The following is a 15,710-nucleotide window of genomic DNA, read 5'->3' as shown; positions in this document are numbered from 1 at the left end:
AAATGCTTTTTAGTATATTTCGACCGATTTAGCCTGTTGCTTTCGAAATAAAGGGCAGATCGATCTGGCTATATAACCATTGCGTCTTAGAACATTTCGTATTGTTTCGTCACTACAATTTAGGTTTAAGTCTTTTTTTAAATTTTTATTGATTTACGTGGCGGTTACTTTTGGATTTTTTTTAATGTGACGCACAATATATCGTTCCTCTTGCGCTTTCAGAGTCTTTGGGCGTCCAGTTCTTGGTCTCGTTTTTACCATACCGTGTTTTCCATAGCGCTCAATTGTATATTGTACTGTTGACTTAGATCTCTTTACCATGTTTGCCACTTTAGCCATTAAATGGCTCTTACAATACAATTTAATGATTAACTGCCTCAAATTGACATCAATTTCACGATTTTTTAAATTTATAATGTACTCTTTGAGATGTCTTTAGTAACTGATACATATTATTGCGAAGCTAACCACATAGGAATTTCTATTTATCAGCGTTCCTTCGCGGCAAAAAAAGTTTATTGCCTACATCTTTGAATCGTACGGAGACTTTTTTGAACAAGAATATGTCTAATATTAAGAAAAGTTCGTCTAAAATTGGAATTTCTTTGACTAATTTCTTGATTATTATTGTTAATGTACTAAGAAATGTTCCTTGTTATAGATTGTTCCATATTTTGTCAATAAACTATTTATGTTGCCTCTAAAATTCCATAACTTTGTATGATAACTAACCGTACGAAGACTTTTTTGTGCCACTGTATAAGTATACAGAATCTGATCGCAATATTATCATTGTTTCTATTATTTGGTGAAAACCAACCATACTCACTATCTTTCTGGGAATTGCTAACTATTATTTATCTTAGGAATATAAGTTTATTTAAGAGGAATTTCCTTTAAAACACAAATCATTACGTGATTCAACTTACTACGTAGACAATATTCAATTTCAATGTCACCGGTTTAATAAAAGATATTAATTGTATTGTTTTCGATTAATTTTTAGTCTCACCACGTACTAACGACAACCAGATCAAGATAAAACTATAATTTTAACTCAAAGTAATCATCCTCGGTTAAAAATTCTACTCAAATTTGGTCATCCCAGCAGTACAATTTAGAATGTTATCACGAAACAGTACGGTTGTGTTATTGTGCACTGTTTTCATTTTAAGGTAAAATATTAATATACTACTTATTGATAATTATTGTGTTTTTTGCTTGAAATTAGTACACCAAATAAGTACGCAGTTGTAGATATTTAATACCGCGTAGTTCATTGTGAATATTAATTTGTAAAGTACGAAATGTCAGCTCGTATGTCCTGTAGAATGTGTGAAATCCTGCATATTATGGGGTTTCTGCTAATGAAGATGAATATGGACATAATTATGATCTGGTTAAATTCCATATACAAATCTAATTTTGACATGGAAATGCTTACTTAGGTGGTTTTAACTACATGAAAGTATTTTAATCGTGTTCACCCAATGATCCAGAAAATATTACATTTGAAAATACATCTGGAAATTTGATTTTAATTTAAAATATTTGAGTATAGAGAGGAGTTAAATGCTTTATATTATTTGGAAAATGCAGATAACAGAGCATAAACCTCTTACTCCTGCGTTTGATCTCTATATATGAACTTCAGTGAGTTGTAACGACCAATTAATATGATTTAGAGTAATTATATGGATAATTAAAGTTTCGCAGACATATTTGACATTTCCAAATTTTACAGATTTATTAAATTGTTTTCGCATAGGGGTAAAAAATTTAAAGCTCATTTTCCGACCAATTTGAATTCTTACATGACCGGTATGCAAGACATCTCTTTCATCTAGATTTTAAAATTTCTCATACACATATTTAAATTTTAAGTATTACGATTACGCCAAAGTTAATAAGAATTCGTTAAATCGATGAAATAGAGAGAGAGATGATGAAACAATAATATATCAAAGTAAGTCTTAGATAAAGAAATACTTAGAATTTTTCTTAGAGTCACATGAGGCAAACATAGATATATCTCGTAAAAGCCAACGCGAATAATGATTTCCTCATGGCTTACGACAATGTACTGCTAATCGTACATGAACAATTATATCTTTAACCAGCTTCCACACTTGAAATTTGATTCTAGTTTTTCCCTATGTCATACTGCAAGAATCCTAGGCATCTTTCCTAATCCAGGAAAAAGCCACTACATCTTAGAAAGTACCTTGATGAAGGGATTGGTTGATGCAGGTCACGATGTCACCATTGTTAGCCCTTTCTATGAGGAGCATCATTCAAAGGGTAACGGCACTTATCGGCAAATAGTATTAACAGGAATTGCCGAAGCTCAAAAAGGTACACAAATTGTTATTTGTAACTCAGAATAAAAAGAGATTAATTATTTTTGAATTTGATAAATTTCCGAGAATATCCCAACTATGTTATGTATATTTGCAATTAAATTTTTAGTACACAAAATAATTAGGATTTCAACTTAAGGAAAAAACTTACTTAAAATAATTATCGAAATTTTGCAATTAAGAGAGGCAATTGAAACTGATTGTTTTCAAATAAAGCTGCACTTATTGCAAATTCTGATACAGTTACAAAATATCTAGAGTCCAATGTGGATTGTATCTTGCAATTTTGAAGAGCTCTCAGAAAATATATAGCCAATGAAAAAATATACCCCATTATTGATTTATTAATAACAATTGGGCGATAATTGAATTGATAAGAATTTGAAGAGGAGCGTTTAGTAGGTATGACATGCAAAAATATCAGTTTTTACGAGGAATAGTAAATAATATGTAATAAATATTTTGTGGCAATCGGGGAATTCTTTACTGTGCGTTTTTTCACCATAACGTTATGGTTCTGTTTTATATAGAGCGCAGAAAAGCCATCAACCTCTTTGAAAGAAGATACGTTAATCCTTTAACCGCCATCTACATCATGAACAAAATAGGACTAAAACAAACTGAAAGCACTTTAAGTCATGAAAACTTCCAATCCCTGATCCGCTCAGGAGAAAAATTCGATGTAGTTATCGTAGGCCAATTTATGAATGATGCTTTAAAAGGAATGGCTCATCACTTTGGAGGACATCTTATGCTGTTCAGTTCGGTCGGAACCAGTACTTGGGTGTGCAGTTACTAACACCAGTAATCAAACAGAAAATAAATCGTAATATCCCACAGGTTAATCACTTAGTAGGGAACCCTTCAATACCCTCTTACACCCCAGAGATGATCCTCGCCTACCCGGCTAAAATGACCTATTTCCAGAGAATGAAAAATGCCCTCTTTAACATCGTATACAACATCAACCAGAGATTTATCTTTTATCCTAGACAGAATTTACTTTTGAAGAAATATGTCCCCAATGCAATCGACCTACATGACGCTTTGTTCAATGTTTCATTAGTGCTTCTGAACACACATGAGAGTATCGGGTTCGCCACTTCAACTGTACCATGCATGAAAGCGATTGGTGAGAGATACTTCTAGTTGAAGAAATTGTTAATAAATAAAAAATATTAAGGTGGTTTTCACGTAAATCCCCCCAAAAAGCTCCCAGAAGACCTGCAAGAATTCTTAGATGGGGCAGAAAATGGAGTAATATATTTCAGTTTAGGGTCAAATGTGAACACCAATCATCTTCCTGCGGAAACCAAACAGGCTATATTGGAAGTATTGTCAGGAGTAAAGCAAAGGGTTTTGCTTAAGTTTGAGGATCCCTCTCTGAACTTGCCCGAGAATATTAAAGTGGGAAAGTGGTTTCCCCAGCAAGACGTTTTAGGTAAGAATATAATTTTTAAATATCACAAGTGGCATGTTCAATTTATAGCTCACCCCAATATGAAACTCTTCATAAGCCACGGAGGTTACGCAAGTACCATCGAAACAGTACATCACGGCGTACCAATAATAGCTATTCCAATATTTGGAGATCAAAAAATGAATGCTGTTTATGCCGAAACTAAAGGATTTGGAAGAATTTTGCCTTGGCAGGAAATAACCAAGGAGAAGCTGTCTAGTATGATAAAAGAACTTCTTACGAATCCAGAGTAGGGCTTTAATCATTCTAGCTTAAACTAAAATTATTATTATCGTTTTCAGATATAGTAATGTTATTAAAAGAAAATCAGCCCTACTTCGAGACAGAGAAGAACATCCTCTAAAGACTGCAGTGTACTGGATCGAATATGTCTTGAGGCATAATGGGGCTCCTCATTTGAGGGTGGTTTCACTTGAATTATCTTGGTATCAGTATTATTTGATGGACGTGTATGCTCCTATAATTTTAATTTTCTACTTCCTGATCAGATATTGCGTTAAGCGATATTCTGCCAGGAGAAAACAAAAGCTAAAAACAGCTTGAAAAAAAGGATTTTTATATGATTTATTTATTTTCGTCTCTCTTATATTGATTATTATAAATTTATAAGCCTTAGAACATTAAGTATTTATACTCGTAATTTACAGGGGTAATTGACCTGAATTTAGAAGGTACTGAATTGATAAATTCAATAATAAAAACTTAGCATAGCAATGAGATAACGGAACTATTCATGGATTAATTTTGACTTTGTTATGGACTCGCACGGTTGTAGGTTAATGAAAAACTTCATATGAAAATATTGTGATATAGTGTCTATTTATTTAGTTTTACATAGAAACCGCCTTAATATTTATGTACTTACTCATCTAGTTACATACATAAATATGTTTTAAAGTGCGTTTGATCTAAGTATTAAGCGATGATATATATAGATTATTGTTTAAGCTCATCCAAATACGATTGAAACTCTAAACCGCAAATGAAAATTTACAATAATCTGAAACGATCAGAAATTTATTGATTTCCCTTAATTTAATTTCAAAAATTTCAAATCATTTAGGAGAAATTTCGGAAATATTGGAAAGAAATGAGAAAAAATCTTTTTAGTCTAGGAGAAATTCTAATAGAATTTCTAGGATTTATGATTATAGGATCAAAATTAATTGATTAGTGACAAACAACAGCAACACAGAAATGTTGCAAATAATTTCCAAAATTTGAGTGAGAAAATCTGGTAATTTCGAGACAGTTCTCGAAATATCCATAGAACTGGAACTAAAATATGCAAACTGTTTAGCGAAAATGAAGGCAAAGAGAAGACTAAATTAACCCAAGAAAGTAGACTTTTTAATACGAATTTATAATCCTCAAATTTACCATAAATAATGGGAACCTGCATAATATTCACGAGATATGGTATTATATAGAATCTTCTAGAAATAATGGCTATATTGCAATCATTTATTATATCAATACCCAGCTCTATTCTTTTTTATTTTTATCGCCAGTACTGTTTATTTTCTTTTTTCACATCAGACAAAATAATTTATAGACAATAAATGGTATACCAAAAATTACCTTGAAAACATCCCCAATCACATTTAACATATAATACCGACAAAAACGGTAAACTAATTTCAGCAATCCTTAAATGGGGGGCCCCATTATGACGCACTACATATTTGATCGGTTATTTTTATGGGTTTCATGAACCTCTCACTCAGTATCTGAATACCTCGTTGGGCACTTTGGTTATATTTATAAAATATTCTAAATTGTATCAAGATATACTACAATTGTGTGAAATATATACAAAGGATTGCTTAAAACTTCATCTAGTTCGCTTGTCTGGGATTCTTCAGTTAACTGGGAGAAAGGCAAAGACAGTCCTATGTTTTTAGCTTTCGCTCTGGACGCATTTAATTTCTGATCTCCATAGATTGTAAATGTTAATACTGGTACTCTAAGATTGATTGTGTCGATGTGACTTAACAATCCACCATGAGTGTTGGAAAGTTTGCAATTCAGATGATCTGAAATGACCAAATCAGCTAATGCGGATTTCCTAGGGTCACACATACTTAAAATGCTGTGCCGAGGAAATCATTTTGAAATAAAGACTTTTTAGGCGTATTCTCTAGTTGCTCTTCATCTGACGTCCACAAGACTTTCTTCTCCCTTGATCCCAATACTCTCAAAATAAAATTTTTCTGTGTTTTAAACATGGTCAAAAATACAAGATTCGAGCCCATACTGAAGTAAATTACACCTGTGCAGCACCATCCACGAACTCTTTCAAATATTTAGAAAGGTTGTTCGAAGGTTTAATGTGATATGCTCCAATTTCAATAGCATTAGGAACTAGAGTGAGTGAATTATAAAAGCTCTTTTGAGAATTTAATGGAACCAAGGAAACGTTATAGAGGTCATTCCTCAATGGTGGTGCCGCCGGCACAAATTTCTTTAAAATTGAATTTTGCTTGGGGAAATAGTAGGTTTTCATAAGGAAATCATAGACTAACCCAAAAATCAATTTCTATAATCTTTCGCAGAAAGTCATGTCACTTGTGAAGGGAATAAAAGTGTCAAGAATATATCTGGAATCCGCTAGATTTGCCACGAAGGTGTCAACCCATCACACAGCTCACCGAGTATTAAACAGTATTAGTGGAGCTTTGAAATTGTAGCTGAAGTATTTAAAAGCATCGTTGAAGAATTACTCCATAATTACCGCATCGAAAGTTTCATTTGAGGAAGTGAAGAGAGTCTGGACTTTGCTGCTTCTTAAGGTTGTTTCAGTTAGTGCTGGTCCGATGAAGGTTAACAGGCGAAATAATGTACCGTAAGCTGAGCTTGATTTCACGTAAAATATGCTATTTTCCTTCTGGAAACTTCTAGATTAAAAATTTGGAGTGTTAATTCGATATGATAAAAATTAAAGCAAAATACAAACACAAGGGCCTAAACTCATCCAATACTATTGGCCTAAAACCTTCAGGAGGAGGTTCTTTTTCTGCGAAAGAAGAAATTAAAGTGATTTCATGGCCAAGTTATGCTAGTCCTCTTCCTAGTTCATAGTCCAGAATGTGATGGCTTCTCGTTGAGTAAATACTAACAATAGCTTCAAACTGTTTTGCGCTGTTTCCTGTCGAAAAAATCACCGCAATGGACACTAAATAATTTATTACTAGATTTTTCATGTCGTGAGACATTAATAATGAATTCGATTGATCATTCCATTACGAGTAGTTAAGAGATATCTGCGTGCCACATATCCGAAACATTTATAACGACATATCTAATCAGCTATCAGTTTTTGTACATTCCTACATACTATGTTAAAAGATTATGCGTTTGAGAAAATCAGATATTAGCATTAACTGCTTTGATACCAGATCTTATATAAAATTATAGGAATGCTTCACTAAGGAATTTAGGTTGGTCAAAGGTCTCTAAACGAATTTTATCTCGATCTAGAAGCATTACCAGGTCTGTAAATATGAAACCGGAATTTGCCTCCAAATATCCTTAGTGGTCAATATACGTAATATTATCGTGTTATTAGGGCACTATATCTCTTATTTACATCTGAGAATGATTTTCAAATCATAGCAATACAGGTTCATTATTGCAGTACAGTTTGCAACAGCTTTGAGTATGTCGAATTTTGTGCCTACAAATTACGATTTGCCGACAGCATTGATTTTCTGTTACCACTTGAAAAAAACGGCTGCAGATTCACATCGCATGCTTGTTGAAGCTTACGGTGAACATGCCCTTGGAAAATCACAGTGCCGTGAGTGGTTTAAAAAATTCAAAAGTGGCAATTTTGACATGAATAACGAAGAGCGTGGAAAACCACCGAAAAAGTTTGAAGACGGCGAGTTGCGAGCTTTGTTAGATGAGGACGATGCTCAAACGCAACAACAATTAGCGAATCAATAAAATGTGACACGAGAAGCCATTTCCATTCGTTTGAAAGCTATGGGAAAAATTCAGAAGATAGGAAAATGGGTCCCACATGAACTCGATGAAAGACAGCAAGAAAATCGAAAAACCACTTGCCAATTGTTGCTTACCAGGTATAACAGAAAGTCATTTCTTCATCGAATTGTGACTGGTGACGAAAAATGGATCTATTTTGAGAATCCAAAACGTAAAAAATCATGGGTAACTCCAGGCGAACCATCAGCATCATCAGCAAGACCAAATCGATATTTTTTTTTTTTTTTTTTGCCGAGTAAAAAATCTTCAAAAGACACCCGGCCTGTTGTTCTGGCGGCCGGGTAGTATGGGATTCACCAAAGGGACACTCTCCGGCGCTAACCGACGGTCCCCGAGCGCCTACCCACTAAAAAAACCCCGTTCTCTCTTGTTAACTGCCAAGACCCGGTACCGTCCCTAGGGACATCTCATCAGTGTAGACCAAATCGATATGGACGGAAAACAATGCTCTGTGTTTGGTGGGATCAAAAAGGCGTAATTTATTATGAGCTGCTAAAACCTGGAGAAACTGAACGTTACCGACAACAAATGATGGACTTGCATCGAGCTTTGCGTGAAAGACGACCAGAATATCAAGAACGGCAACACAAGGTGATATTGCTTCATGATAATGCACCATCACACACTGCAAAACTGGTGAAGGAAACGATTGGGACGTCTCATTGAGAAGTTCTATCGCATGCGGCTTATTCACCCGACTTAGCACCATCCGATTATCACTTATTTGCATCGATGGGACACGCTCTTGCAGAACAGCACTTCACCTCTTACGAAACAGTTCAAAAATGGCTCGATGAACGGTTTGCCTCAAAAGAACGACAGTTCTTTTGGCGTGGCATCCACAAATTGCCAGAGAGATGGGAAAAATCTATATGTAACGATGGGAAATATTTCGAATAAAATATTTTTTATAATTATTGCGCAGCTAAGTTATACTTTTTATTAAAAGATTCCGGTTTCATATTTACAGATCTGGTAAATGTTACGATATTTCAATTTTCAATCGGCTGACTCTTACGTGTCAATAGGATAAAACAGGATCTTTTTGACATCATTAAACCTTTCTGCGTTTTATGGATATTCGCTTCAATAAAAGTATGCAGGTACTTCTTAAAAGGAATTAATTTTATTTTCTACAAGAATATTACCTTATTGTAATGTCTGGTTCAGTAATGACTCTAAACCAAACATTAATATCCTAGTTCAAACATATATCCAAATGTACAGAAACTTTGTTTCATTAATATTGTACGGTTGTTTACAACGCCGAAGACTATTGCCTGCACCTACTGATTAAGAACTTGTTCTTGAACAGAACCATTGAGGTATAGAGGTTAGAGGCAACAATAGCGTTCATTCAAAAAATCATTATAGAACTTTTTCCGACATGCGCTTTGCTATTGTGATCTGAACGAAACCGACTTATTGGCAGCACGATTAGTGACATGGGGAATGGGGGTAAACCATTTCGTGTCCTCGACCTATCGAAAGCAAAACAGGGGCCTCAATATTATTGTCTGGAATGTTGTACTGTCATGTCATGCGCAGTTATCGACGAATATTATTAAATATAAAGAGAAATTTATACATCGTCTACCTCAATTACAGACGTTTTAGATCATCAACAGTTCGGATGGACTATTGACGTCTGCTCAATGTTTAATGGACCAAATTTTACTTCTCGTTTTCTCTCAGCTTACTACCTCTATGGTCTTATCTATACGAGCCAAAGATATTTCACCTCGCTATTTGCGCAAATTAGTAATAATGTAGAAAACATCAGCGCATTTGTTTATTAGAAAGTATTTGTATTTTAGTCTGCGCCCACGTGGACCGAAGTGTTTTATAATATAAGTGTATAAGAAGGAGTTTAATGAAGGTGTAAGGGGTTATTTAAATCCCATTTCTCCAGTAAACACCTTTAAGGAGAGAATAGCTGCGTAACTCTAAAACAACACTGAGAAGTTTGCATACCACGAGAGACGTAAAAGAAAATGATATAGTGTAGAATTTTAAATTGAATCTAAAATTTTATAAAAATGTGTTTGCTGTTTAAAATAAACATGTTGACATCTACTTCCGGCGTAACCGGAAGTGTGCTGGCATAAACGGAAGTGCCACCATTTTACACATGTAGATATTATCTCCCATTACGGTAATTGAGGTATAGAGATTTAAATCTGCATTTTTACTCATGCTCCCACTCTCTCATGTAGCCGATCTATTTTACATAGCACGAGGAAAGTAGCGTGTAGCGCAGCAAAGTGCCATCTAATGTCTTCTGCTAATGTAACAAAGTTTTTTAACTTCCAAAGGGAGCTTTCTCGTTCATAGTTCATACTAATTGTTAATGGTCGTCGCTAGTAGAGGACGCTGCTGATTAGTTTCTATAAACGGAACATAGATGGCACTCGCAAGAAAGTGTACAATTTTTTGTAATATACCTGTGTGATTGCACACCATAATCATGTCTTTATTGATCACGGGAGATATTCGCTGATTGGAATGTACAGGTTAAAATTGTGTTCAAAAGAGAGCTTCTTTTAAAGGAAAGGTTTTCCCCAATGATTATAATAATAAATATAATAAAAATAATTTCCTAATGGGTAATGCACTAATGGCTCGTCTTGTCACGAAGAATCATTATCTTCATGTTGAGATGCTCCCTAGTCATTCTGGGTCAAAAAAAATCTTCGTAAGCGCCTTAAATTCAAACACGTTGAAATCGCAAAAACCTAATATACCTGCGAAGGTGTGTTAAGACGTTCCACACAAAATTTTATCCCAACCAAGGCAGAAGATGCTGCGCGTTGTTCCGTGTTAATTCAAAATTATTTACATACAAGAATAATAAAAAAAAAAACCGATTGGACAAACCCAAGACGTTAAGAATTTAATATTTTTAGTGAGCATGCGTTGACATGATAGTGGTAAGTTTTAAGGTCTCTTAAGAGATACATACATGCGGCGTCAAAACGCCTCGTGCGTAAAATAAATTTGAAGTGCATATATCACCCATGATACCTGGAGCCTGAAGAGGTTAGGAGGGATGTCCTCCAATTTCCTAAGTGCCATTACATAAATGGCGAATTCAATTACAGGTCCTGCTGATCTAAGATCTTCAATGCAAATAAATTTAAATAGCGATACCTATCTAAAAGTTAGTTCAAATTTATCGCGTATCCACTTCCATAGAAAATATACGACAATGTAACCGGAACCATAAATTAGCAGTAAGTGCACTTGAACCTACGTATAAAAGATTGGAACTGCATGTTTATGTGGCTAGCTGTCATTCGCAATTTTAGAGAAAAGTCGTAACAAACTGAGCTCATAAAGCGACCGAACCGACAGTATATGGCAGGAAAGACTTATTGGACCAGGAAAAGTAATCCCGGAGAGTAATAAAAAGCAGACAACGGTTGAATCCACTACCCCTCAAAGATTTATAAAATCCCTTAAACATAACAATAGAGCGGCAGTTGGCATCGCATAAAACAAAAGCTAACCGCTATTTCTTACTCCAATTTTCCGTGTTGCTCATTTGTTTCCGCGCCATGTTTGAAAAATTGATGTGACGTCGACAAAGACGAAAGACTAACAATCAGATCGGGCAAGCGATAAGGGATTTTGCTTTAAGCGAAACAAGGACCGATCCGGTCCTTGTCGGGTGAGGTATGGCCCTCCGACCAACCGCATGAAGAAGAGGAAAGAAAATAAAACAGGAAAACGGATACACAATACTACGGTGGAATACGAAATCAGTTAAATGGCTTCAGGAACTCGGAGGAGACTATAAAATATTATTGATCTAATCTTGGAATTACGAGCAGTTTTTGGGTTCACTTGGGCACGAACACCTTTATTATTCTTCTGCGCAATGAAATTCTTAAATATCCAACGTGAATCGAACAAGGCATTTTCGACAATGTTGTCCTTCCAACAAGCAATCACCGAAATCGATTACATTCTACAAAACCGCAATGCCTCCTTGGACACAGGACCATCATCAGAGGAAAGGAGAACCGCTCATTATTTTCCCATCAAATCGATGAAAGAAATAAAATAGCGTTCGATTTTTTATTTCAATAACAGTTGAACGAAATACGACAAAATGACCGGTCGTGGTATGATTAAATCCAAATGATCCTTTCTTGTAATGATGGCTGGTAATTTTGATCCATCGTGAAAATAACAACCTTATAAACCTCTAAGTATGGCCGTATAAATGGTTCTAACGACCTTTTAAAGTGTGGAGACACCAGTTTTTAATCGGTTCCCTAAACGAACAGTGTTTCGACGATTAGGGCTTGATTACATGTGGAATTGATGTTTCGTGCCCGGTTATTACGGGAGAGCAGAGGGTTAAATTCGGTCACGAAATTGACGTTATTAGTTTCGAACTGCTGTTTCCAGGAAAAAACCTGAAATTTTGTGAAGGTTTTTAATGAGGGTTGAAGTTAGATTTTCTCAAATACGAAGGAAATGGAAGTTGTGGCATTGAAGAGATCATTTTTTGTACTCGTTATTCCATATAAAAGATCTAAGGCATCTCACATATTGACATCGGTCAAGCGATGGGCATTGCGCGTTGCATTTCCTCCCGTGGTAAATGATCGCGCCATAATTTACTACGGCCGCCATACGAATGAACACTTTTATTTAAAATATAAAGGGTGTTACAATAAAAACGCACGATATAAATTTTAAACAAAATATACCATTTTTTATAGCAAAATACTGAAATCGTCGTTGATTTAAAACATAAACATTTGGAAATTAAGTATAAAATAACACATCCGATAACTGCCGCGGCTTTGGTGGTTGAAACACGCCCTCTTTTCTAAATTTCGGAAAACTGTTTTGTACAAATGATATTTGTTTTTATACAGTGTTCAATTTTGACCTTTATAATGATTCGGCGGTCTTAGGTTTATCGGCATAAACATAAGGCTTCAAAAAACGCCAAAGACAAAAGTTAAGAGGTGTTAGGTCACACGATTGTGGAGACCAATTTTTGTCACCATGACGGGAGATAACCCGACCAATGTCGTTGAGTGATCCAATAGGTGGACTCTCTTCGCCGTGCATGGTCTGTAGGCAAAAGTTGTTGAGTCAGTTGAATTTTGTAGGAATGGAAATGTAAATCTGTCGTGAAAATATGATAAAGAGTGGATATTGAAAGTTTAATTCTTGTGCACGTCGACGAATCGAGGTCCTTGTATCCTCGCCCACACTCTGGCGAATTGCCACGATTTTTTTCTTCTTAACGATCGCTACGAGGTCGTTTTGTGTCCATCACATCAATAACTGAACCAACACTTTCAAATTTATCGATAGTTCTTTTTTAAGTTGATGGAGTGAGAACACTATTCCTACCGAATTTTGACACACTTTACGGATCGTAACAACCAGGCTTTCACCACTTTCATGATAAGATTTAACAATGTTACATTGTATATCGCTCCATATTTGCTAACTACGATCTACCTTCTTTCGACATGGCACACAATTTAAATCTTACGTTCTTATGATAACACCCCTTATTAGCAGATATTTTTTGCGGGCGGTATCGCTCAGGAATTATCCCCCGTGCGGTGCCAATGTGTTAGAGGGCTAACTCTCGCCATTCACAAGTTGTAATAAATAAGACGCACCTTTTATCAATGAAATACGAATACCGGAATTGGAGGCTTTCACCGTTTCCCATATAACTGTAAGTTTCATGACAAGCTGGGTTTAAGCTTTCGTTAATGTAACCCGCAAAACGTAAGGACATTAGTATAATATTCAATATATAGGGTATCCGGACAGCAGGGATGAACTTCAAAATCCAATAAAATATAAGTTTTATGGCAAATTGCATTTATTTTTATACAAGCATATCGAGTAATATCTTCCATTTAAGTATGAAAAATTACATTTGTCATTTGACCACGGAAAAACGCAAGGCCCTGAGTAATAAGTTTATTGAAATTCGCGATGGCGCGATTACAAACATCTGGCGGGGTGCTGTTAATAATCATTTCAATCTCAACATTCAATTGAGGCATTGTTTGAGATTTGTTGATAGGAACTTTTGATTTAATGAATCCCCACAAAATGAAGTCGCACGGCTTAAGATAGCATGATCTGGCAGGTCATTCTTGGTTGCCATGCAAAAAGATGACTTTTTGGGGAAATGTTTCATTCAGCAGAGGGATCGTTACACAGGATGTGTGACATATCGCACCGTCTTGCTGAAACCAAACATCCTCATCTCCCATACGTTCCAAAACTGGAAGAAACCAGCGAGAAAGAGTGTTTTTGTAACGACTTCCGTTCACAGTAACGTCAGCTCCCTGGTCATCTTCAAAAAAGAACGGCTCGATCATTCCAGTTGCCCAGAAAATGTCATCTGCTCCATCATGAGAAACGATACCAGCCTAGTAATCAGAATGATGACAGATATCGAACATGATAAAATCACGGCAACTTTCCGTAATGTAATGATGTAATTTTTCATACTTAAATAGGAGATGTTACTTGATCTTTTTGTAAACAAATAAAATAGATTTTTCACTAAAACTTATATTTCATCGGATTTCAAAATCCGTCCCTACTTTTCGGACACCCTTTAGCAACTTAACGATCCGTCTTATCGTTTTCGTTAAACAAACTATAAATCCAACTTTATGGATTTAAGTCGAATAATTCAACATTGGTACTGTCACAGAAGGGCCTCGAAGCGTCATTATTACTCATCGACGAAAATGGACGAATCAGGACTAGGTGATTCAACCGTCAAGATTCTTTTCCTTTTAGTTTATTTCTGCGCCATTTTTAAGAGTTATTTTCCTAGTTAACCTGATACGGGAAAGGTTTTTTGTACAGGATGTCTCAATAACTCTATTCCAAGGCTCTGTTATGATTAGAAATACTCGAAAATGTTTTGGGGACGAATCGTTTGGTTTAATGAAACGCTTTATGTGGTGGGACCTTATCGTTTTTACTACTTCCGATTATACCAGAAGTCAAGGCAACTTCCTTATTTAAAATGGAACAACCTGTATATTTTTGCATTACTGCACCCAACTCTTTAAAGTAATTAAATAATCATAAGGTCTTCCTATTCCTGGCCCTTACGTGTAATTGCCAAGTGTTATTTTTGGCATTATGAAATGTTATTATACAAAATGCAATAGAATTTCAATAACGCAAAGTGAGTTAACACTAATTTTCACAGGAAATTCCACTTAAATAATCCACGACTATTTCATTTATTATTAAAAATAAAACTCGGTATCCATGGTAATGACTAAATAAGTGATTGCTTCTACTGACTACGCTGGTTTGCCAAACACCAGCCATACTGCTTTTAAAACACAAAAAATAATTCGAATTATTATTACTTAATATTAAAACTTATAAGTTTGATTAAGGATGGTGGATCATTCCGTAGACATGATAGTATACTATAGTATCAGGAAAGCGTAGCCGCAATTACAATCGTGGTTTTGAGCTCTACACAGCCAAAAATCGCATATAGCACCACGACTTAAGGTCTAGGAGTAGGGGCACCTAATAATTATTTAATCACGTTAACGTGTGGAATAGAAAAATACAAAAATATACAGGGTGATCCATTTGAAATAAATAAGTTCACTTGACTTTCGGTTTAACCGGAAGTAGTGAAAACTGTAAAGTCCCACCGCATAAAGCGTTGCATCAAACCCAACGATCTCTAAGTGTGACGGAAATTTTGCCTTATAAGACAGTTACTGAGACACCTTGTATACGCAGATATGCTCCTTTCCAGTTTCTTTGTGTAACTCCGATTTCTGAATGCCTAACGGCCATAACTTACTGTTATCAATGGCTGT

General features: G+C 35.4%; 1 protein-coding gene and 1 pseudogene across 1 annotated transcript; one reads left to right on the top strand and one right to left on the bottom strand.

The window, feature by feature from the left end:
- The first annotated feature begins 888 nt into the window (after positions 1-888).
- Positions 889-5,328, top strand: LOC136350613 (UDP-glucosyltransferase 2-like). Its single transcript, XM_066302507.1, has 7 exons — positions 889-1,175; positions 2,147-2,355; positions 2,891-3,144; positions 3,201-3,492; positions 3,544-3,801; positions 3,850-4,069; positions 4,122-5,328. Exons 1-7 carry the CDS (start codon positions 1,123-1,125, stop codon positions 4,381-4,383), a joined length of 1,548 nt encoding a protein of 515 aa, XP_066158604.1. The 5' UTR covers positions 889-1,122; the 3' UTR covers positions 4,384-5,328.
- A 61-nt stretch (positions 5,329-5,389) lies between these two features.
- LOC136350859 (UDP-glycosyltransferase UGT5-like) lies at positions 5,390-7,317 on the bottom strand (annotated as a pseudogene).
- Positions 7,318-15,710: the final 8,393 nt, after the last annotated feature.

The sequence above is a fragment of the Euwallacea fornicatus genome, chromosome 1 (genome assembly GCF_040115645.1).
Source record: "Euwallacea fornicatus isolate EFF26 chromosome 1, ASM4011564v1, whole genome shotgun sequence".
Lineage (NCBI taxonomy): Eukaryota > Metazoa > Arthropoda > Insecta > Coleoptera > Curculionidae > Euwallacea > Euwallacea fornicatus.
This window is presented reverse-complemented; position numbering and strand designations above follow the sequence as displayed.